General features: G+C 36.6%; 1 protein-coding gene across 5 annotated transcripts in view; it reads left to right on the top strand.

The window, feature by feature from the left end:
- HELZ (helicase with zinc finger) overlaps positions 1-25,022 on the top strand; it is a 144,100-nt gene that overhangs the window by 29,600 nt on the left and 89,478 nt on the right. For 3 of the 5 annotated variants that reach the window (XM_058166099.1, XM_058166097.1, XM_058166098.1), the window contains exons 2-7: positions 1,979-2,015; positions 5,057-5,181; positions 14,039-14,098; positions 16,286-16,337; positions 17,719-17,794; positions 22,659-22,857. In XM_058166099.1, coding sequence (XP_058022082.1) covers positions 5,167-5,181; positions 14,039-14,098; positions 16,286-16,337; positions 17,719-17,794; positions 22,659-22,857 — 402 coding nt within the window. In that variant the 5' untranslated portion in view covers positions 1,979-2,015; positions 5,057-5,166. Of the gene's footprint in view, positions 1-238; positions 368-1,978; positions 2,016-5,056; positions 5,182-14,038; positions 14,099-16,285; positions 16,338-17,718; positions 17,795-22,658; positions 22,858-25,022 lie in introns of those variants that run through there. The other 2 variants (XM_058166096.1, XM_058166095.1) reach the window with 1 other exon arrangement.

The raw sequence follows: 25,022 nt of genomic DNA, 5'->3' as shown, positions 1-25,022 counted from the left end.
AATATTGGGAGAGGATTTTGTTGAAGATGAAAACAGAGAATTACTTAATATGCAAAACTGTAGGGTGAGATACGTGTGTATCCAGGAGTGTGGGTGTTAAAGCTATCCTGCATTTGAAGTGCTCCTGATTCATATTACGATTTCTGTGGCTGAGTCACGGCAGACAGAAGACCAGAGAAGTCATGTGACCAAGCATGTGAATCACCCAAACAGCAGGAATACAAAGTGGCGGTGAAGCACTGTACAGAAGCCTATGTTTTCTCTCTGCCAATATCCTCCCACTCATTCCTCAGAAGCATGTCAGGCTGAAATCGACTGCATCAAAATTGAAAGTCTTCTCCATAGAACAGCTTCTTCTTTACAAGTCGTGAGTGCAATGCTTCCAACAGAATCAAGTAGAGTAGTTTGGTGTGGTTGTGCAAGCAGGAATTGAAATTATAGCATTGCTTGACACTACACACTTAGGCAGCTTGCAGCAAACATTTCTTTGTGGATTCATGTGTTTAATCTGCTTGGCTGTATAACTGTGGTGATTTCCAGTCTTGTTTCCTGTGTCTGTAGGTTTCATAAGTGTTTGCTCCTATATATATATATTGCTTTCTTCCATATGAGATAAAATGTAACACGTGAACTTCTAAAGATAGAAAAATGTCACTGACAGAGGAAGTTGGTCTGGGAGGAAATAAATGAACAATTCAGTCATTGTAGGGTAATTCTTTAAGGAGTGATGATGGGGAAACCGAACAGCAGGGTTATCCAGTGGAAGCCTTGGAAGTTACTTGATTGGGGTAATAGATCTGATACAGAGTGCATTTTTAAATGTGGCTTGCCCTGAATAGTTTTTTGAGGTTCGATCTGCCTTAGATTAAAACAGTGAGGTAATATGCTTCAGAAAAGTGTGGAAAGATTTTAAGAGTATGAAAATTACTCAGCAGCTTTTAAACATGAATTGTTATTTAAAATAAGAAACATTTTATAAATTAGCTGCTGACCAATATGAATGTAAATAACTTTCAAATACCAATTCTGCAGGTTTTATTTGTCCCAGTGATTATTTGCCTGGTGTGGCTTCTGAGTAGAAAGACACAAACTACAGATCAAATAAACTGGATCTTTGATTTGTGACTTTATCGCTACTTATTTTTATTGGTGATACCTGTAAGTGTTCAAATTGAAAAGATGAAAAGAGTTTGGAAAAATATGTTCTTAGGAAAATGCATTTAAAATGTAAAATTCCTGAGGTAAATTTTATGTATCAATTTTGATGCCAGATATCTGGCTACACCTAAGTTTGGGCGCTTCCATGTGATGTCTTTCTGTTACCCCCAGAACCTCTTTGCCTTCCAGTGTTTCCTTATTGGTGTCCTATTGGTAGCTGAATTGTCTTATTTTTGTCTATGGAGATTCTCAGTCATTCAGGTCATGGTTATCCCAAAGGTGCCTTTTCAAGAGGCAACTGAACTTTCTGGTTTTTCTTTGAAAATGTTTTGCTTCTTGTCCAAGAAGCTCCTTCAGCTTACTGTCTTACTTTTGGTTCACCTGCAATTTCAACTGTCCTGCTGTGAAGCTCATCTTCAGCTGGAGATCTCAAGAATTAGAAAATATGCCATTTTTTTCATCAAGGGGAACTCCTTGGTCCTATCCTTCCTCACTTTAACGTGTGAGTGAAACTCTGAGTTAGAGTGCTTTGCTTCTTTTTGGCAACCAAGGCAAAATGAGGTGGCAGTTTGACAAGATATAGTTAGTTTTTAACCTTCTCTTCACATCTGTAAAGAAAGAAACTGCTTGGATTACTTTTCTCGCTTTGAGTGAATTTTGGTTGCTATAGGAGTTGTCACAGCTTGGATTCCTGATTATGTTTATAGATTAAAATTCTGAATAAATAAAAAATTCTGATGAAAATAATTTTAATTATTTAAAGAACACACATCTACTGGTTATAAATTTATGGCTAACCATTCTTTTTCCTTTTTTACAGATAAACTATGGAAAGGCAGATGAAGACTGTAGGCATGGTATGAATATTAAATTGTTGCTTCAAATTTCTAAACATTAAGAAATGATTCTGCATTTAATCTGCAAGTGAAATAGAATTGTCCAATTATGGGTCTTGTCTGAAACGCTTGTTTGGATTACAGTTCTGTCCTGGGCTCAGATTTCATTTATCTGACCATTATTTTCGTAGTAGCTCTTCCTCCTGTTCCTCAAACTTATTCTTTCTACCAATTACAATAATTGACATTTGCACAGATGGAGGTAATCTGTTAGAAATAATATTGTTAATAGAATAAAATAAAAATGGATGTTAAATGCAAGACTAAGCCTGAATATTCTTGCTTTAATGTGCTATTTCCTATACATTTAAATATCATTAATCCCCTGAAAATATTCTAAAATAATTAATAGGTGTTACTATGCAAGATTGTCCCTTCTGAGATTTATAAAATGTGCAATTTAAATTCATTTTTTGTTATTTACTACTAGAAAGGAGACAAATATGAGATATAATCTATTATTTGTGTTCAAATCTTTGTGTGTTTAGACTGGGGAAATTAGTATTCGCTTCTTATTTCATTTAATCCTAGATGCAATTGATATCTGTAGCACCTATAATTGCTTGTTCTTTACAAATTACAAATAGTTTTTCTAAACTAGAGATACAGTTTGTCTAAACTATATAGTTTTTTCCATACTAAAGGGATACAATTTTTCTGAACTGAGGTCTGCACTTTGTCTTCAAATAATAGTGTATCTGGAGCCGCTCTCTTACCAAATGGTGGGTGAATAAGTGACATGGGCTGTTTCTGGAAATAAGAATTGGGAAAGGTCAGATTGAATGACACATGACCAGATTAGCTGTTTTTGAGAAGAATGTTGATGGATGATGGAAAGAAGTCTGTGGAGCCATTGGAGGCACCAGGCTCAGGAGAAAACCAGGCCATCGTTTTAGCTTAGATGTATATAGGCAGAAGAAGGAGTGGATATAGAGGTAGTCCTTGATTTATGACCACAATTGAGTCCAAATCTTCATTCCTAACAACAGATAGTTGTTGAGTGAGTTTTGTCCCATTTTACGATCTTTCTAGCCACAGTTGTTAAGTAAATCACTGTAGTTGTTAAATTAGATTGTTAAGTGAGTCTAGCTTCCCTATTGACTTTGCTTGTCAAAAGGTCGCAGAAAGTGATCACATGACCCTGGGACACAGCAATGATCATAAATACGTGCCAGTTGCCAAATATCTGAATTTTGATCACATGACCATGGGAATGTTGCAATGATTGAAGTGTCAAAAGTGGTCATAAGTCACTTTTTCAGCGCCATTGTATCTTTGAACAGTCACTAAACAAATGATTGTAAGTTGAGGACTACCTGTATACATCTGTGGTTAATACATGTATTTCAGCACATTCTTTACATTCATTTAAAGGTTATTAATATTATTAATTCTCTCCATCTAATGCCATTACATGTAAAAGCACCTCAATTAGACTAGGAAAAAATGTATCCGTATAGGGAACATGTAAAGCCAAGAATAGGGCTCCAGGAGAAAGGTAACGAGCATATATGGGTGTCAGGTGAAAGATAGATAGAAAAAAGACTACCGGGGTGGATTGAGCATATGTGATAAGAACATGAGGGTGAATGTACCAATATAACAGGTGAGACCAAAGGCCTTGGAAAGAGCAAGTAGGGAGGGGTGATTCCAGACCATTGCGATGATCTTGAAGGTGTAACCAGTGGCCTTGGAAAGAACATCAAAGGAGGAAAAAATTTATTAGATTCAGTACTAGTTCTCTCTCCAAAACTTAATTGTTGTACAAAAAAGAGGTCTAAGCCAGTCCACTTCAAAGGCAACTCTGATAATATTCCCCTTCCAGCTTCAGATTTTCAAAAAATCTTTATTCTTATAAATGAACACTAGCAGTCAGGTCATGTAGATGCCACAGGCCATATTAAGTGCTGTGTTGAATTTAAGTACTTATATTTGTGGATATCACTTGTTCTAAAATGCATACATATGTTAGAGTATTCTCATTCTAAATTGGTTATCTTCTTTAATTTGAATGAATAATGGATAGTGAATTACGTGAATGCAGCCAAAGTGTCATGGCCTCAAAAGTCGATCCAATTAATATAATCCAGGATCCATATTTCCAAACATTGTAATCATTGGGCTTTCATGTTTAGTAACTCTTCATACATATACAGATTAGCCAGTGGTGGGATTCAAATAATTTAACAACCGGTTCTCTTCCCTAATGATTTCATCCAACAAACAGTTCACCAAACTGCTCAGAAAGTTAACAACCGGTTCTCCCGAAGTGGTGCGAACTGGCTGAATCCCACCACTGAGATTAGCTATGAAAAGGTGTGCGTGAATATTTGGATCACTTCCTTATTTTTCCAAAATGTATAACAGGGAACAGCTCAGTAGTCTCCATGCATTCAGTGGTCAATAGTGGCCTCAGATGCAACATAACATTTGTGGCCACCTAAATACTATTTAGAGATAGGTAAATTCATAAAAGTCGGGTGAAGTCAACTGCCTCATTTATTCCCAAAATATAAAGAGCTGTCTATCAGGAAAACTAAATTTTACATTATTAAAAGGGTTATGGTTCCCTTCATATTGTGACTTCTGTTGGCTAATGTGGCAGAGGAGTGTGTCTATATAGTACAGTAAATAATATGGACTACCAGATTCTGTAACAGCTTTGTTTCCTATGCCATCCATCTGGTAAATTTGCAAGATTTGTTTTTCTTGCCATGTACATGTATACATCCAGACTAGACTGTGTTGTTTCTCTGTGTCATATAATAAGTGTGGGTATATGCATAATTTTGTATGTATGTATGTATGTATGTATGTATGTATGTATGTATGCATGCATCTATGTATGTATGTTTATATAGTGTATATTGAAAGTGGTGACCCTTGAGAGCTTTGTCTTTGTTACATAAAGATTCATTTTAATATATGCCGATTAGTGTACATTCAAACTGACAGTAAAGTTATTCTAAGTCTAAGTGTATGGTATCTGCTTTTGATTGCAGTATTGGGAGAAGGACTGGACAGGGAAGGGGATACTTTCCGTGCAGTGCTTGGCTGCGTGCATCTTAAAGGGAAGCTACAGGCTGTTTCTAACGCTCTTTCTAACTCACTGATGGGTGAATCACTGGTAAGTGCCAATTGGTTCTCATTACAGTTTTTAAAATACTAGACTTTAGAGACATAGCAAGGAGACTTGACTCAATCTTCTACTGCTTTGTATTAAAATATTAACGTATTTTCATCTTTATAGATGAAGAAACAGGAACCCGAGTTTTGTCCATGAGTTTGCACTAGCAGACTGGCAGTTATTTCATGTGATACAGGCATGGGTTTTAAATACTCTCAAGTAATTTTCTCAGTATGCTAATTAGTAGAACAGAGACATATGCTTTTCCATTTTTATTGCTGTATTTTTGTCTTTTGAAATCTGGGTGGGAATAGGTTGCAAGTTTTTTCTTGAGTTTATTTTCAGAAAGAAACAGATGACTTAACCATCAACTTGCTTTTATTGTGACCACTATAGCAGGGCAGCCATAATTAGACTGATAAAGCTGACTGATTGCTAAAAATGTCACAATACGCCACGTGACACGATTGAGTTTGACACCCGTGATTTATAGCATTAATCCCTCCCGACCCCACCCTACCCTTACCTACCCTACCCTACCTATAAAAACTTTGGAAGTCTGGCTTGCTGCAATTTAAAGTGCTAAAATTCAACATATTTTCAAAAACACTTTATAATCCCTCGTAGATTTCAGAATCTTCTTATAAAACAAGACTGGTTAATAGTTGAAGCCACCACTTTGTTCTGAAGGAGGCCAACAAAGTAGGGCAATAGTAGGGAATATTTTGGAGTAGGGGGAGGCAATGAGAGGGGTGTTGACTCTTTCTTCCATTCTTTTGATGTGTATGGCTTATCTGAGTTGTTTTCGGCTTTTCTCTCCATGTGTGTCTACTCCTGAAAAGCATTAGTTTACTTTTTGTGAAATTGCAAATATGGGCCTCATACATATTCTTGAGTGCAGTTTCTTGGCCACATTCCTTTTAATTTGCATCTCTGAAGGCAAGCAGAAATATACTTGCTTTTGTATAGTGCAGTTGATTTCTCTTAATTTGCTCCAAGTTTCTTTTAATCCATTCCAAAGAGTTCCTTAATCTTGCAAAACAATTTTGTATGTGAAGGAGGTAAAATATCTCAGAATGGAAGAGAAGATATGAGATAACTGAGTGATGTACTACTTTACTCCTCTCTAGATTCTAACTCCAATTCAGGGTTTAAATAAAATTGTTTATGCATTTTATCATATTCAGTTGGGCCCATTTATGTTAAAAACTTAAGGAAGTATATCTAAAGTGATATTAAGTATAAGTGTAAGGGATTTAGGAAAGGATATGGAGGTTATGAAAGAGGTCAGATGTCTGGCAGGTGCTACTGCCAGCAGAGACTAGAGGCCGATTTTTAAGATAATCAAGAATGCCAGTAAGGACTGTGATGTTAATGCTATTATACATCTTGGCACAAATGATCTGTCCCAAAGAGATGTACTTTCTGTGTAGAATGATTTCCAGAGCTTAGGGTATGAGCTTAGTAGTATAGGTTGTAGGATTATCTTTTCAGAGGCTTTACCAGTATATAAGGAACAATATAAGGAACAAAAAAGGAAAGGCCAGCGTGTAGCAGAGTTTAATGTGTGGCTAAAGGAGTGGTGTAAAAGGGAAGGCTTTGGTTTTATTAGTCATGATGTCTGCAGCTGGACCAATGAAAAACTACAAAAGAGAGGGTTTGCATCCATCAAAGAAATGGACTGAGTTACTTTGCATTAAATTTGCACATTTTCTGGATAACCATTTAAACTGAACAGCGGGGACAGAGAATTAATCAATACAGAACATTTCTGTCCCCAGCAATCTAAAATTAATATGGTTATCAGTGCATGTAACATAGATGTTTGTGCGGGTAAGATTATCAACCTTGCTGTCAAGCAAAATGAAGCATTTAATAGTGAGTGCCATACAATGGTGAAATCTGAACCAATTTACTACTGGTTCATTGGCTGTGCATGTGCACCACACACCAAATGCAAGGTGCATACACGCAGTGCACGCCAAAAGAAGGCATGGAGTAAGTAGAACAGTGTGCGGCTCAGCTGTGATTGTCAGAGCCTTTTTTTTTACCTTTTAAAAGCATTTTTTTACAACCTGTTCGGCCAAAGAGGTTGTAAAAAATGCTTTTAAAAGTAAAAAAAAAAGTCTCTGACGATCAGGCAACTCAGCTGGGATTGTCAGAGCCTTTTTTACCTTTTAAAAGCATTTTTTTTACTACCTCTTTGGCCGAAGAGAAAAAATGCTTTTAAAAGTAAAAAAAAAAGCCTCTGACAATCGCGTGGCTCAGCTGGGCATGGGCCGCGGGGAGGGGCAGGGATTTTTGCTACCAGTTCTCCGAACCACCCACCGCCATTGCTACTGGATCAACTGATCCGGTCCAAACCGGGAGCATTTCACCCCTGGTGCTATGTGCACTAATCAAATAGGTGGCAAGAAAGTAGGGACAGTCAGGCACAACCCAGGTTATGTAGACAGCAAACACAGGGTCAATCAAAATGGACTCAAATGTCTATACACCAATGCACAGAGTATGAGGAATAAACAGGATGAATTAGAAATGCAAGTAAATGAGGGCAGATATCATATTGTTGCCATTACGGAAACTTGGTGGAATGAAACTCACAAATGGAACATACAGCTAGAGGGATTTAAATTATTTTTTAAAAATAGACTAAATAAAAGAGGAGGTGGAGTTGCACTATATATAAGAAATAACTACATCTCTACAGAAATAGAGCACAACAATGACAAAAATTATCCTGAATGCATTTGGGCCAATATTAAAATGGAAAGAAATGACATTGCCATAAGTCTATACTATAGGCCACCCAACCAAACAGAGGAAATAGATGAACTTTTTGCTAGTCAGCTAACTAAGGCTGTAAGAAGCATATCATAATAGTAATTGGGGATTTTAACTATCCTGACATCAACTGGGAGACAAACTTTGCACCAAGTGGAAGATCCAACAGGTTTCTAACAAACCTAGCAGACAACTTTGTTTCCCAAAAGGTAGAGAAGAGAACAAGGGGATCAGCCATATTGGACTTAATTCTCACTAACAGAGATGAAATGATAGAAGGTGTTGAAGCTACAGGAACCTTGGGGGCGAGAGATCATGCAATATTGGAATTCAACATTATGCAAGTACAAGCAATAGAACAAAGTAAAACTAGAATCTTGGACTTTAAGAGAGCTAATTTCAATAAACTTAGAGAGAGCTTGGGAAGGATTCCATGGATGAGACTCCTCAAGGGGAAAACAACTCAAGAAACTTGAGAAATTATGAAAAGTGCGATTATTAAAGCCCAGTCTAGCACAATACCAATGAAGAAGAAAAATAACAGCTCTGAAAAGAAACCAGCATGGCTGATAAAGAACTCTCTGATAAATTGAAAGACAAAAAGGACAAGTATAAAAAGTTGAAAGAGGGGTGCATAACTAAGGCTAACTTAACATATATCAACTAATAGCCCAAGCCTGCAAAGATGAAGTGAGGAAAGCTAAGGCTCACAATGAACAAAGGCTTGTGACAAAAGTAAAAAATAACAAAAAAGAGCTGCTTCTAGTATATTAAAAACAAGAAAAAAGTCAAGGAAACAATTGGTCCATTGCTGGGAGAAAGTGGCAAGAAGGTGACAAGCAATAGGAAGAAAGCAAAACCACTTAACTCGTTTTTTGCATCTGTCTTTACACAAAGGGAAAAAAAAAGTCCAACCTATCAAAAACAGCACCACAAAAAACAGACTAGGAACACAAGTTAAAATAGGGAAGAAAATAGTAAATGAGCACCTGTCTACCCTAGACAAGTTCAAATCATCAGGACCAGATGGACTACACCCCAAGGTTCTGAAGGAACTGACAGACGAGATCTCAGAACCACTGAACTATATTTTTCAAAGATCCTGGAGCACAGGGGAACTGCCAGAGGACTGGAAAAGAGCTGATGTAGTTCCCATCTTCAAAAAAGGAAAAACAATAGATCCAGAAAACTACAGACTTATCAGCCTGACCTCAGTATGAGGGAAGATTCTGGAAAAGATAACCAAGCAACGAATCAGCAAATACCTAGAAGCAAACAAAGTAATAACCAAAAGCCAACATGTGTTTGTCAAAAACAGATCACGCCAGACTAATCTTATTGCATTCTTTGACAAAGTGACAAAATTGGTGGACCAGAAGAATGCTGTCGATATAATTTACTTGGACTTCAGTAAAGCATTTTATAAAGTAGACCATAACCTACTACTAGATAAAATAGAAAAGTGTGGGTTAGACAGCATCACCACCAGATGGATTCATAACTGGCTGACCAACTGCACTGAACATGTAGTCCTCAATGGAACTGCATCTATATGGAGGGAAGTATGCAGTGGGGTCCCAAGGTTCTGTTTTAGGCCCAGTACTCTTCAACATCTTCATCAATGATTTGGATGAGGGGATAGATGGGAACTCATCAAATTTGCAGAGCCAACACTCTGGAAGATAGGCTTAAGATACAGAAGGATCTTGGCAGACTTGAACATTGGGTGCCAAAGTAAGGTTCTACGTTTAGGCAAGAAAAACAAAATGCACAGGTACAGTATATTTGGTACCTAGCTCAATAGTAGTAACTATGAGAGGGATCTTGGAGTCCTAGTGGACAACCATTTAAATATGAGCCAGCAGTGTGCAGCAGCTACCAAAAAAGCCAACACAGTTTAGGCTGCATAAACAGAGGGATAGAATCAAGATCACGTGAAGTGTTAATACCACTTTATAATGCCTTGGTAAGGCCACACTTGGAATACTGCATCCAGTTTTGGTTGTCACAATGTAAAAAAGATGTGGAGACTAGAAAAAGTGCAGAGAAGAGCAACAAAGATGATTAGGGGACTGGAGGCTAAAACAAATGAAGAACGGTTGCGTATGTAAATGTCTAGTTTAATGAAAACAAGGGCCAGGGGTGACATGATAGCAGTGCTCCAAAAGCTCAGGGGCTGCCACAAAGAAGAGGGAGTCAAGCTATTCTTCAAAGCACCTGAGGGCAGGACAAGACGTAATGGGTGGAAACTAATCAAGGAGAGAAGCAACCTAGAACTAAGGAGAAATTTCCTGTCAGAAAAATTAATCAGTGGAACAACTTGCCTCCAGAAGTTGTGAATGCTCCAACACTGGAAGTTTTTAAGAAGATATTGTATAACCATTTATCTGACGTATGTAGAGTTTCCTGCCTAGGCAAGGGGTGGGTCTAGAACAGTGAGGGCTAACCTTTTTGCCATCGCATGCCAGGATGCGGGGGGGAAGGGGGCAAGGTTCGTGTGTTCGCGTGCCCATACCCATAATTCTATGCACCCCACCCTGTGCATGCGTGCACAACCCCCTCCCTCCCCCGCTCCTGGCACATGATGGCCAGGTAGGCCCATTTTTCTTTCTCACCTGGCTCCAGATCCTCTTTTATGCATCTGGGGAGGACGAAAACAGCCTTCCCCACACCTTCGGAGGCCCAAAACAGCCCGTTTCCCAACTTCTGGTTCGACAGGAAGTGACTTTTTTTCTGTTCCCCAGCCTCCAGAGCCTCTCTAGGATTCTCTGGAGGCTGGGGACACCAAAAAATGTCATTTCCTGTCCAACCGGAAGTTGGGAAATGGGCCATTTTGGGCCTCCAGCGTGCTTGGGGAAGGCTATTTTCATCCTCTCTAGATGCATAGAGAGGATCTAAAGCCAGGTGAGAAAGAAAAACGGACCTCTCCATCCCAAGGCCCTCCAGAGGCAGGAAGTAGCCTATTTCCCTACTTCTGGTGGGCCCAGAAGGCACGAAAATCAGCTGGCTGGAGTGTGCATGCGCACTGGAGCTGAACTGGCATGCCCACTGATATCGCTACACATGCCACCTGTGGCACATGTGCCATAGGTTCGCTATCATGGGTCTAGAAGATCCCTTCCAACTCTGTTATTCTATATTCAGTATGTTTGAATTTCTGTTTATATAATCAGAATCTTAAATTTGAACAGATTATACCTATTTGTACATTAGATTTAAGGAAAGAAAACTTTTGCTAACAGAAAAAACATGGTAAAAATGAATTTTATATAATAAGAATCACACTAATCTTACTATAATTGAACCTAGTTGTATAGATTGTATTAATATCAACAAATAATGCAGAATTGTGCTGCAGTGTAATACATTACAAAGGTATTAGTCTGAGAGAGTGTTAAAATGCCAGCTGAATGGTTGTATGTTGGATTGATTGGGAAGTTTATAACTTGTATTGATCTCACTGTTTTACTTCGTTGTTTTCCATTTAATAAATGGAATACTACCTGATTCTACTATTTATAACTTTCAAAGACACTTTCATAGACAGAAGAAACATTGATTATTTCTGAAAGAAATACACTAGCAGACCATGTTTGTCACTTACCTGTTTTGTAAAGCCTTAGGGCTATAAATCATCCAGTCACCAAATCAAGTCATTGATTTGATTCAACAAGTTGATTTCATTTGAATTGTAAATTCAGTAAGTCAAATGGACTCGTTTTGGAAAAACATGTATATTCAACAAATGGTGAATCTCCAAGTTGATTTAGACGTATGATTCAGTCATATTACTCTTTAATCAAACCCCCATGCACCTCTATTAATCATGTTACATTGGGTGGGCTGATTAAAATTGAAGGCCAAATTTGGCAAGTGATATTAGTAGTATGGCTGGAGATCCATCTAGTTTCAGTTGAACTGCATTCATTTTTAATAACTAATAATGATAGGTTTCATAGAACAGCATCATCAGTAAATTTATAATTGTATAGTTTTCCCTGCAATGTCAATTATTTTCAGAGTTAGATAATGTTGGAAAGGTCATCAAGCAGTGAACTTATCACATAAAGTGATAAAATAACTTAAGACAAAGTATGGGGATTTATTGATCTCTTAAGGAAACCCAGAGAATTTTCCTTGCAAATTACTTGTCTTCAGTTATCTACTTGAAATCCCTATGGGCATTTTATGAGAACTTACATTAATGTCCTCCCATTTGGTATTTTTAGAGGGCAAATAAAATATATCCCAATATCCCAGAGATTATGTCCCTAAAACTAAGAAGACACAAATAAACACATCCTTTAATGCTATGGATTTTATGCTGATTCTCAGTTAAGGTTTATCCAGCCTTTATTAACTAGTTTTCCAAGTGATACAGATTATTTTTCTATGAACTGTTTGGTAAGAACTAGAGAGCAACTCAATTGCAAAATTTTGCCTTTTTTGCATCTAGAACATTGTATTCTTCAGTGTCTCTCAGAGAAGCAGATTGCTAATTATATTACCTGGGATATAGGAACTGATATTTACTAAACTTATTAATGGTACTATGTTTTTGCTGTTTGTAACATTGTTGTGGTTTAAGGCTATAATAAAATTACTTTATATTGAATTAGCCATAGATAGTTGATCTTATTTATATTATAATGAGAGCATGCTTATTCTTGGTTTAATATATATAAATTCATGGACTCCAATTGTCAATTTTGTGTGTGTGGTTTTGGCCAGCTTTCGCAACAGATTCAGTAAAATCAGATTATGGGATAGTATTGTATTGATACATAAGAGAATGTTGGAAGCTTGACAGCATACAGCATCCCCTGCATAGCCCAGAGGGTTGGGATGAAGCCAGTTTGAGTTGTACATGTTGCTGAAACTATCTCTGCATAGCTTCTCTAAGGTCATCTCTATCAGATATTGGAAGCAGATATAGAACAGAAATTCATGATACATATATATCAAACTAATATATAGTTTGATATCATATATCAAACTTTTGCCATAAGCTGTTTATAAATCCTTAATCCCTAATATCTCTAATATACATCAGAAATCAGTTCTCAAGCAATAGATTTTTTTTAAAAAAAGTGGATAGTGGCTCAATTTCAGTTAGTACCGTCATATATGGAATGGGGTATACCTGTTTAATGACCAATTTCTTAATTATGGAGACAAATTTTCTATATGGGGGTAAAACTGCTTTGGAGCAATACACAGGTTGCTACAGCATGATTCTACTATTGGGGGAATAGTTTAGGTCAAAAGGGCTACCAGGAGAAGTAACAGTCTGTTTATCTGTTATAAACAGTTAAACGGTTTACACAGTTATCTACACAGAACCATGGCTGAGACAGATTAATGGAAGCTTCTGGTTCAAATTTTAGCAAAGGTTCCCTACCTTTACCCAGATTTTATTTGTGGTTCATATTTGTACCTCTGCCACAGTTTAGGCTTTCTTCAGCAGTAAATGTTTGGATTGATATTTATTTGTATTAGAAATTGTGAAAAATTGAAGAAGGCTTAACCATAGCGCAAACTCTATACAACATGGAAAATCACAGTCGGCATTAAGTTGTAAGCCTTTGCTTCCTTCCCAGTGGGCATTGAAGTGAAATCATTGCACAATAAGCAAAAAAGGACTACAGAAAGCAAAGTTTACTTGCATAATTTATCCTTGCAATCTTATCCACTGAGATGGTCCATGCAGACTTCTGATTTGAAATATTCATGTGTCATAATGTTATTGCTAGTTTTTTTTAGATTTGCGACTGCCATTTTCATGTTTGAAAGACACATTTTATGACACAAAAGGGAGAAGTACTTTCAGCAAAGTAGAAAAACTGCCCTCTTTAATTAAATTGATAGGTTACACTTCAAACAGGTCTGTAGTCATTCCAAAGCATTCAGCCAAACGATGCCGTAGAAAAAAACACTAAAAAAATTGTCTGCATTTCTTAAAACTAAACTTTTTACATGTGACCATGAAAAAAAATCTGATGGAAAAAATGTATCAGTTTTTATTATTGTAATAGATAACAAATAAGCAGAATGTGATTATGTTCTTTCTTAGCAGAATGGGATGGTAACTAAAGATCTGACAAGGCTGAAAAACCTTCTTGTTGAAACAGAGGTAAGAATATCTCTCTTCCTGAAATAAAGGAATTTTTTTTTGTATCAGACAGTTTTTTTTAATTGAAAAAGTTTTAACAAACAAAAACATTTTTCCCCCTTCCCCCCACAAAACCCCTTTCCCCTCCTCCCCCGGCTTCCGGGTCAATCACAAGGTATTGTTATACATAAACCAAACATAGAGTAAAATTTTCTCTTCTAATCCAATTAACCTCATCCAAATCTTTTCATTTCCCAACCCCCCCATTACATAAAATAATACTTCCTAATTATTCAAAGGCAATCTGATATTTCTTAATCTGATATCTGTTTTGTAAATAATCAATCCATTTTTTCCATTCAATTAAATATCTTTCCTGCGTATTGTCTTTCAAAAAAGCTGAGATTTTAGCCATCTCAGCCAAATTACTTTCAATATCCATTCTTCTATTGTAGGTAACTCTTTTTTCTTCCAATATTGTCCAATCAACAGCCTTGCTGCTGTTATTAAATTCAGAATCAATTTAGTCTCAATCCCTGTACAATCCGTTATAATTCCCAAAAGGAAAAATTGCGGCAGGAACTTTATCTTCTTCTTCAGGACATTTTGAATAATCCACCAAATTCTTATCCAAAAGGCCTTAATTTTCTTGCAAGTCCACCAAATATGAAAATATGTAGCGTCATCACAGTCACACCTCCAACATTTCGCTTGGATATCAGGATACATACATGATAATTTTTTGGGATCTAAGTGCCATCTATAAAACATCTTATAAAAATTTTCCCTTAAATTCTGTGCTTGTTTAAACTTAACATTTCTAACCCAGATTTTCTCCCATGTTTCCAACATTATTGGTTCCTGAATATTCTGTGCCCATTTTATCATACAGTCCTTTACCAAATCCTTTTCCGAATCTATTTCAAGCAACACATTATACAATCTCTTTATATGCTCCTGGGTCTGATTTCTAATTTGCTTTATTAAATTTTCCTCCCTTTGCATTATACCAATTTTTTGATCTTCTTTCCATCTAGCACTTAGTTGCCCATATTGAAACCAAGTATAATTCCTCCCTTCTTCATTTAATACCTGTAATGATTTTAATTGCAATCTACCTCCTTCAGCATACAAAAGTTCTTTATAAGTAATCATTTCCTGTTTCTGTTCTATATTTATATTCTCTATTGCATGTCTGGGGCTCGCCCATATAGGAATCTTATAGTCTAGTTTATAAGAATATTTTTTCCAGACCTGCAAAAGAGCACTTCTCAACACATGATTCTTAAAAGCCCTATCCACTTTTTTATCAGACACAGTTTTTGTTTTCCCAGTTTGAAGGTGACTGCCATAATTTAAGAAGCATTTTTAACATCCTCTTTTATCTGTGGTTTTATAGCAGTTATTCACTGTCGCCTACTTTACATTGTATAGTGCAGTTATCTTGAGTATTGTTGATTTGGGTTTACATTTTAAATATTGACAAAACAAACCTACATTGGCCTTAGTCTCATCTGCCCATTTCTTGTCTACCTTTATAGCAGTAAGGATGTCAGAAATACGTGATTTATGCAAATAAGAGCGGCTTGTAATGTTTTAATGGAGGATTTAAAGTATTAGTAAACATGATACAAACAGTGGTGAAGTCCAAATTTTTTTATTACCAATTCTGTGGGTGTGGCTTGGTGGGCATGGGGTGGCTTGGTGGGCGTGGCTTAGTGGGCCTGGCAGGGGAAGGATTTTGCAAAATCTCCATTCCCTCCCCACTCTGAGGCCAGCCAGAGGTGGTATTTGATTGTTCTCCGAACTGCTCAAAATTTCTCCTACTGGCTCTCCAGAATCTGTCAGAACCTGCTGGATTTCACCCCTGGATACAAACAATGCTTGTTGGAAGCCACCATAATTGAAATTAAAAGAAGGTTATAAGATAGCCCAAAGCGGAGAATATTACTTTCAATTTCTAAAGGCACATCTCCTACTTACGATTTTCTCTGGAGAATTTTATTCTGATATCTGCCTTCTGTGATTAAATAGGTAATAACTAAGACAATGTCATTATAAAGCACCAGATTAGTTCTTCAGAGTAACCTAGTTTAGTGTTTCTTCATGGACATCTAGTCCACCATAGAAGTCTGATATTTTACTTATTTTTATACACATGGTAAATAGAAGCATATTTGAAATTGATTTTGATCTTTATGATTGCAGGCAGCAGCTTGTAAAATACCCTTGGTACATCATGTGGAAGAGGTGGAAGAAGGTACACTTCAAAATATTAATATCTTAATTTAAGTAAACATTGGAGTTGCTAATTAGTTGGTAGAAAAAGCACCTTTGTCTTACCATTCTGTATCAGACAAATAAAAAAAAAGATTAATTGGGTTAGGAACGGAATTAAAATTGATTCAGTTTTGAATCACACTCACGGATGGGGGATTCCTCTGGTTCTGAGGGAGGGCTCTGCAGGGGTTTCACCTGGAGTCATCAGAAAAACTGATTTCTCACTGGGGCATCTTAGAATCTTAAAACTTAAGGTTTGAAACTTTATCATTAGATGGGATTCAGCATATGTGAGAAATAGTCACAATAGAATGTTTTCCTTATTTGTTGGTGTATTTATATTTACAGGTAGTTCTCGACATACAACCATTCGTTTAGTGACTTTTCAAAGTTATGGCGGCACTGACAAAAGTGACTTATGACCGTTTTTCTCTCTTAACAACCATTACAAAATCTTCATGGTCACATGATCAAAGTTTGTAAGCTTGGCAACTGGTTTATATTTATGATGGTTGCAGTATGCTGGAGTCATGTGATCACCTTTTGCAATCTTCTGACAAGCAAAGTCGCTGAGGAAGCCAGATTTAATTTACAACCATTTTAATAACTTAACAACTGCAGTGATTCACTTTTCAACCGTGGCAAGGAAGGTCATCACATGGGGCAAAACTCATTTAACAACTGTCTCACTTAGCAACAGACACCTTGGGCTCAATTGTGGTCATAAGTCGAGGACTACCTGTATTTAAAACAATATGCTTCTCTTTTTTTCTATGAAATGAGTTCAAATATGTTTATTTAAAAATTAATAAAATGCATATCAGTGTTTAATAGATATTCAGAATATATAAAGCTAAAACAATTTCTCTAGTGTAGATAGGAAATAAAAGCAACATAGAAAAATAAATGGTTTTTAATATGGCTTCCAATTCAGAGCAATTAAGTGGTAATCTTTCCTGCTTCTGGAATTGGGTTCTGTATACTGTAAAATTTGTGGAAATTGTACCCTCTTCTGAAATGCAACTCACATTTTGAATACAGGAAATGTAATGGCGATCAAACTAATCTGCCAGGGTGTCCTTTTGGTGTAAGTGATTTCTGATTTATATAAGAAAATGATGGACAAATATTTATGGAAAATAATAGCTCCTAATTTTTGAAACTCCCTCTGAGTCACTTTCCTTTAAGTAACACTTGGTAGATATTATTTATAGTGAGGATCAATTTTCCCTTTGCTTGGAATACAGTGATAACTTCTCTGTAATTAATTATATGATTTCAATCTGGATATCCTATGTATCAGCAATTAAAGAATAGCCAGGAACCAAAAAAATAACTTGCATTTTATCATCATGTCGCAGGATGTCATGATGGCTGGCAATTTCGCCCCCCACCCCGGGGAGTCACAAGTAGTGAAGAATACACATTATGCAAAAGGTAAAATAATGCATTTTTTCAATATTTCTCAGTTTGAAAGCATTAGTAATGGAGAGAGATGAAACTGAAATTTGTGAACAAAATTCTGTTTGATATTTGGGAATCTTCAAAAGAAATCAGATGCTATTTGATCTTTTATCCGTTTTCTGATATATAGGCATCATCTAGGAAGTAAGAAAGGTATTTGTGAATGAATAAAAAAGAACAAAACCACAAAAGGATATTCCCATTCAAGAATAGGATGTAGTTTTGGATGAACTTAATGTATTGTTAATATATCATAAATCAAAAACAAAATGTCTGGTCTGCAGGGTAGGGAATAAAGAATGATGGATGCCACTTCTGTCAGTTTCAACTTATTTCTCAGCAAATTGGGATTCTTTGTGGAAAAGTGAAGGAGAACTGATCCTTTTGACTACATCTGTACTTTGGATTCAGACCAGGTTTTTTTGTGGATGGCAGTATATTCATGAAATACTTCCTGGGAAAGGAGGGGAGAAAGAATTTATGATGATTCTTTTCCTTCTGCATCTGAAAAAAATCTATTTAGCAGAGTTTTGGGGAGTAAATGATTGTTTTGCCCAAAGGCTCTGTGGATTTGGATGGAGAAGAACCATTTCTGACACAATCCTAAAAAGACCCTACTGTGGATGTTACTACTTTGGGGCAATTTTGATCTGGGGATTTTCCATCTTTAAATTGGATAGGATAGCACTTTCCCATTCAAAGTTCATGTATAATGCAGAAGTCTTCCTGGTCTCACAGCTTCTGCTTGATAAGATGGTGGCAGCCAGGTCAGGAAGGCCTTTGCACAGCTTCATCTCATGTGCCTGTTGTACCTTTTCCTACGTAAAGACCCTTCAGACGGTCAGTTTTGCCCTAGTCATCTCACAGCTCGATTACTGCTACATATTTTACACGAGGCTACCCTTGAAGGACACACAGAAGCTTTGACTGGTGCAGAATATAGTGGCACAGACAATGATGGGCATTCCTCAATACGCCCATTTGACTCTCCTGTTTTATGAATGGCACTGGTTGCCAGTTTGCTTCTGGTGTGATTCAAGAGGGTGGTTATGACCTATAAAAGCCTACATAACATAGGGCCTGGTTCCTTGAAGGTAATTCAGAAGAGTGGTCCCAGAAATTGGAGAATGCTAGTCTTCTATTTGTAGAAGTTGAAAATTGATTAACATCTTAGAAAACAAGATTATGAGCTAAAATGTGAGGCTCCCACAATGGGATAGGAAAAATGAAATGTACTGTATAGGAAGGAGAGGCATGATTTGGCAGCAGAGCAGTTGGGATATATTTAGGGTATATGAATTATCAGCTGCATAATGGGAGCGTAATGTGGGCTACCTTAACAGAAACACCGGGTTCCGGTAACAGGAGGAAATACTTCTATTTATTCTGCACTGATTGGGCGACACTCTACATTAAGTCTTGGGCCTGCATTTTAAAAATTCCAATGGAAAAATTGGAGCAGGTTCAGAAGAGGCCCACTAGGTTGAGAGGTTTGAAAAGCAAGCCCTATAAAGGATGATTAAAAGAGCTGGGCATATTGCCTTGACAGAAAAGGAGACTGATGGGAATTCTGATGGTCTATAAATGTATTAAAAACTGTTACGTCCAAGTGGGATGCACCTGACCCCTGTTAAATCTGAGGGCAGGACAATGATTTGGATAATTTCAATAGGTTGAAATTAAAAAAAAAATCCTCTGAAAATTAGGAGGAAATTTTATATAATAAAAACTGTGAAGCACTAAAATAGTCTGCCTAGAACAGCGACCATTTCTCATTGAAGATTTTCAAAGACACTAAAAGCCACATGGCAAGGTTAGGTTAGTAGATTTCTTTATGGAAGAAAGTAGAGTAGATAAACTTTCTACTCATATATCTCAAGCATATGTAAAATCTTACTGTTCTAGGGTTAGAACTTCCAAGGTGAATTTTTTTGGAATACCCTGTTTCTCCTCGGGTCATGTCTGTTTTGGAATTGGTCTCTGGAAGTTAGTGACTTCCTAGACTTGCAGGCACCGACCATCCATATATATTTTTATTTACTGTTCTTCATCCTTGAGAGAAAGTTTCAATTAGACACAGTGGGGGAGTTGTTTAATATTTTTCACTGACCTTGTGTTGGAGTCTCTCCACTATCTTTTGGTATTTTGGCAAATGTTATGGCTATGAACCAGCCATTGATTTCAACAATCAACGTGTAAGTATGTTTTAAACTCTTCTTTTGAAACCAATGTGACCTAAAAGACCTTTGGCTGGTCTCATGACACTGTTTATCATATCAGTTTTCTTTTTTAATGTTAAGGAGCTGCAAAGTCAAATATCTGCTGCTGCCAGAAGGATGAAAGGCAGCAAGGAATTAGTTGAAATAGCTCCCTTTTTTATTGAGGGGGGGGGGCTCTGAGTGAAGTTTCTTTTAATCTGTGTTTGAGATAATAAAAAGATTTTCTTTTATCCTCTTAACTAGTAAGCTTAGAGGCATATTGGATGGTGATGGTATTTGGCCCTTCAATTAGCGCCTACTAGCTTTGTGTGTGGTAATTCATGTTTTTTATGCTTGTACCACACTGATTTGGTTTCCCTGCAGATGGTATCTTTCTCCTAGAATAAGCTGCAGCCATCAAAAAAACCCTTTAGTGAAGAATGTAGCTCAGAGGTACACATGTGCAATTATAGACACCATACATGATCTCTCACTCTGATTGCTAGCCTTTGAGGATTGCTGGATTTCTTTTTAAAGACACTCCTGCACCTTTAATAGCAGCCCAGTATGCAGAAACTAACCCGGGGAATCATTTCCTTGCATGGTAATAAAATACCAGGATAATCTCTTGTTTAGTGTTTTTATGTCATAGTTTGCATTCCTCAACAAGGAAATGAATGATGGTCCATCCCTCCTCCCCCCTCCCCCATCTCAAAGTGCTTCAGCTAGGCAAATGTGACAGTTTGTCCCCTTATTTTCCTGTAATAAGTGATTCTAAAAGGCTGGATTGTAACCTCATAAAGCTGTTAATGAAATGCTAAATTTTGCTACCTGGTGTTAATTAAAGTATAACTATTGCTTCCCCCATTTTTACATTTACAAGCTAATGTTTAAGCTTGCTTCCAGTTTACTGATCATTTTTATCTTACAATTTGAGAGTTCTCAACTGTAATATCCACTCCATCCAATGAAGTATGTGCACAGTGCACAGTGTCTATATTCGTTTAACCACATATATTCATTTGCAGTATAACACAATCTGAATTTTTACCTGTAATTGCTTTGTTTGTAAGAGCAACAGACTTTGTAATGTCTGTTTAATTTGTAACTATCCAATTGATAAACCTATTTGATAGATGATAGATTTGCAAAAGTATCCTGAAGTTTTAAAATGTTATTGTGGCTTGAATTTAGAAGTCTGTATGAAGATGTTTTGTGATGGTGCTTTTAGATAAATTCTCCCCCCACCCATTCAGATGGTATATTTATGTTGACTTGAAAACCAACACATATTTGAGCTTTTTAAAATGTATATTAAAAATGTCATTTAGTCATTTTAAAACAAATCTGCGTTTTCTGATTGTTAACAATTTTATCTCGCCTTTTCACTAAGACTACCTAATTATATCATTTAGAATTATAATTAAAACATAAATACACAAAAACAAAAAGTACAGTAATATTCTTATTAATAAATCATCCAAATTAAGTGAATCACTTTTACTCAGTGACAGGTGTAACATAACTCCCATATAAGGCATAAAGAAATTGCAGTATAGCAGGGCCTGAAGACCTAGCAATTAAATCCTGGAGTCTTAGAATCACAGGGTTTTAAAGAACCAAGGCCCCAACGCCTGTTCAGTGCAGGAATCCCAAGAACAGATGGACAGATGCCTGTGTAGGAGTGCATGTGCAGGCCTTGGTGATTGGTTCCACTGCTGAACTGCTCTTATTGCTGTCTGTGCCAAAACAAAACGTATTACAGACGGTAAATAGTTTATAAATTATGCTTCCAGGTGGTAAGCTTTTATGAAGCAATTCCTATACTGGCAACAGAATTGGTGGGGAAATTAGTTTAATTACACAAATAAATCCAAATATAGCCTTGCGTGCATGAAGTAGTGGGGAAAAAATGCAGCCATTTCAATTATTTACTGAGTGTACGAATATGAATCTGAAATAAGCAGAAAAGGCCACAAGGTGTCACTAAGAATCTAGAAAACTGTGAAGATCATATACTGATTTCTTTCTCTGTCTTCCTCCCTCTTTTCCTCCCTCCCCCCATCCCCCACCATATCCATTTGAAAAACAGTTCCCTTGTAGTACCCCTGTGAGTTTAGGATGTATGCTTTTGGTACTAAAATGTGTTTTTGGACAATTCTGTATATTTTATGATTAGGATAATTGAGACACACTATTTCCTGAATAAACTAACATTTGAGGGTGGGGAGGTTCGTTCTTTGAGCTTGTGGGTTGGTTTCCTAATGTTTTGTTACCAAGCTAGGTAAGGTCTTCAGCGGAGCTGAGGGGATATTTGCCACCATCGCAAACTAACATTTGCCAATTTAGCCTTTCCGTAAATATTCTGGGATAAATTATACTGTAGCCAGGATCTAAATATTTTGTTTGACCAGCATATCCAGATTATTTCTGCCAACCTCTTACCTTGCAACAGCTTTGCAACAGGTGTAACTGTGAGCAGATCGATTGAGCTGTACCTTTTGCAAATCGGGTTATGGTTAACAATTTTAGTTAGGTGTGGTTGGGAAATTCAGAACTCAAGACTCAAAAAATTATGCGCTTGGAGGCTGTTTCAAATGGAGAATTTAAGGAATGTTTTTCTTCCCCATTTTATGCAGATTTTTAGAGCAAGGAATTTGCAGATACGGTGCACAGTGTACTTCAGCACATTCCCAGGACGAGCTGACTGAATGGCAGAAACGATACGCTTCCCGCTTGATAAAGTTAAAGCAACAGAAAGAAAACAAGCAATGTTTGGGAAGTTACATGGAATCCTTAATTGAAAAATGGATGAATTCATTATCTCCTGAGAAAGTGGTAAGAATAAATGCATCTCTCAATGTTCATACTTAAAATTAGGAGCTTGATTTTGACACTGTCTGCTAGATTTTTAGCACCCTCAAAATATTATTTATATTATGCAGTTATCTATTTCTGTTAATAAAAAAATCACAAATCAATTCTGATGCATTCATATGAAATTGAAAACTTCATGTTTTTGTGAAATACTTATTATATTTCCACACTTAGTTTTATGTTTCGATCTACATCCATGTAGATCAGTGGTAGTCAACCTGGTCCCTACCGCCCACTAGTGGGCATTCCAGCTTTCATGGTGGGCGGTAGGGGTTTTGTCCGATACTGAAGCACTTTCTTTTTTTTAAAATTTAATTGACTTTAAAAAAAAAATTCATAGCATTATTTAAAAACATTTTCATTAGGTTTCCATAAAATTCCCCGTGACAATTTAAATTTCTGAAAATATACTATTTGTATTGCCCGCGCATAAGTTTAGTTCACGTTACGTAAGTGAAACTAAATGGGGCTATAGTGCGACCGCAAACAAAAGAGCCTCATCCCAGAATAGCTCGCGCATCTCCCCCCACACCACCCAGCTGTAACAGACAAGCAGAGCTGGTAGCCAGCAACCCCCCCCCAAACCCAATACACGATGTGCGAGAGGCATGCGCAGATGATGCGCATTACTGTGGAACCGGTGGGCGGTTAGAAAATTTTATACTAACAGAGATACAAAAGTGAGCGGTAAGTATAAAAAGGTTGACTAACCCTGACGTAGATGTTTCCAGGTGGTGTTTTTTTTTTTAATTGATATAGGGCCAGAATGACTCTATATGATGTTATCTTCCATTTGTAACTATTCTTATTTCGACACTGCTACTTCTGTATTTTTTCTTTTTTATTACCACAGAAAAATCCATTATGGATTTTGATAGTGCTAGGAGCCTTACATCTGGAAACATAGATTCCTGTCAAGAGTGTAATGATACAGTGAATTGTACAATATTAACCTGCTTCTAGACTAGGTCAGGAATGTATCTAAAAAAACGTGGAGAAAATGGTGTATAATTTTTGCTACCATGATTTTATTGATTCTCACCTTCAGAGTTAGTTTGCATATCCAGTTACATATCTGATTTTACATAAATACAAAATGGTAGATAAGGACATGAACCAGTCCTATAGATATAAATAGGATTTACTATACATCCATACCATTAAAATCATTTTGACTTCTCTCTGACACAAAGGAGATTTTTGCCCTGTATTTCTGAAATCTCTGACGGAATCAATCAAAATTGTAGATTCTGAATTAAATATAATTCTGACTCTGATGATGAGTTGAAGATGTTAATCATGCCAGAAGCCTATTGAAATATAGTAATGTTTGTGCTACTCAGTCTATGGGCAGCTTCATTTCCCCAAGTACATATATAATCTCTATTACTCCAACAGTCATTTTGTTATTCATTATGTATGTGAATACTGTACTTCTTGAGCTGTATGTCTTTTGTATCATGTCTTAAATAAAATACTACAGACCCTGATAGTATGCCACTACAGAATTTAATTGCAGGGTTTTAGCATGCAGCTTAAAAATTATGTGATTGAAACAACTATGACTCTTGTTTGCATGTCTTCCATTGAAGTTAAGGTCCTATATTAGATTGATGCAGCCCTCTCTTCTAGTTTTATTTCAAATGCCCATTAAGAAACATTGAGTCTTTTCTCAATTGTTTGGATGTACTGTATATACCGTATGTAACCTTCGACCAGTCACTCTCTCTAAATCCTAGAAAAGAGGTAAAGCAAACCACTTCCAAAATCTTGCAGAGAAAACTACAGGGACTTTGTCGTCAAGGGTCAGGACTGGCTTGAAGGCCCCCAAAATAAAAAATATGTATGAATCATGCATTCATACATTGATTGCATTAATGGAAGTTTGCATAAAATATTTCATCTTGATGTGTTTCAAGCACATAATTTTTTTTGCGAAATGTCCCATTCCAAGTTTGAGCGTTATTTCAAGTGCAAAACAGACTGTTTCAAGTTGAAAATACTTCCAGAAATGTTTGGAAAAAAATGTTGCACTGAGAACAAATTATAATATAGTATAACTATAATAAAATATTAGTTGATAAACTGACCATTCACTCATATTGGTCTTATTAACATGTAGGTCT

This window comes from Ahaetulla prasina, chromosome 2 (genome assembly GCF_028640845.1).
Source record: "Ahaetulla prasina isolate Xishuangbanna chromosome 2, ASM2864084v1, whole genome shotgun sequence".
NCBI lineage: Eukaryota > Metazoa > Chordata > Lepidosauria > Squamata > Colubridae > Ahaetulla > Ahaetulla prasina.
This window is presented reverse-complemented; position numbering and strand designations above follow the sequence as displayed.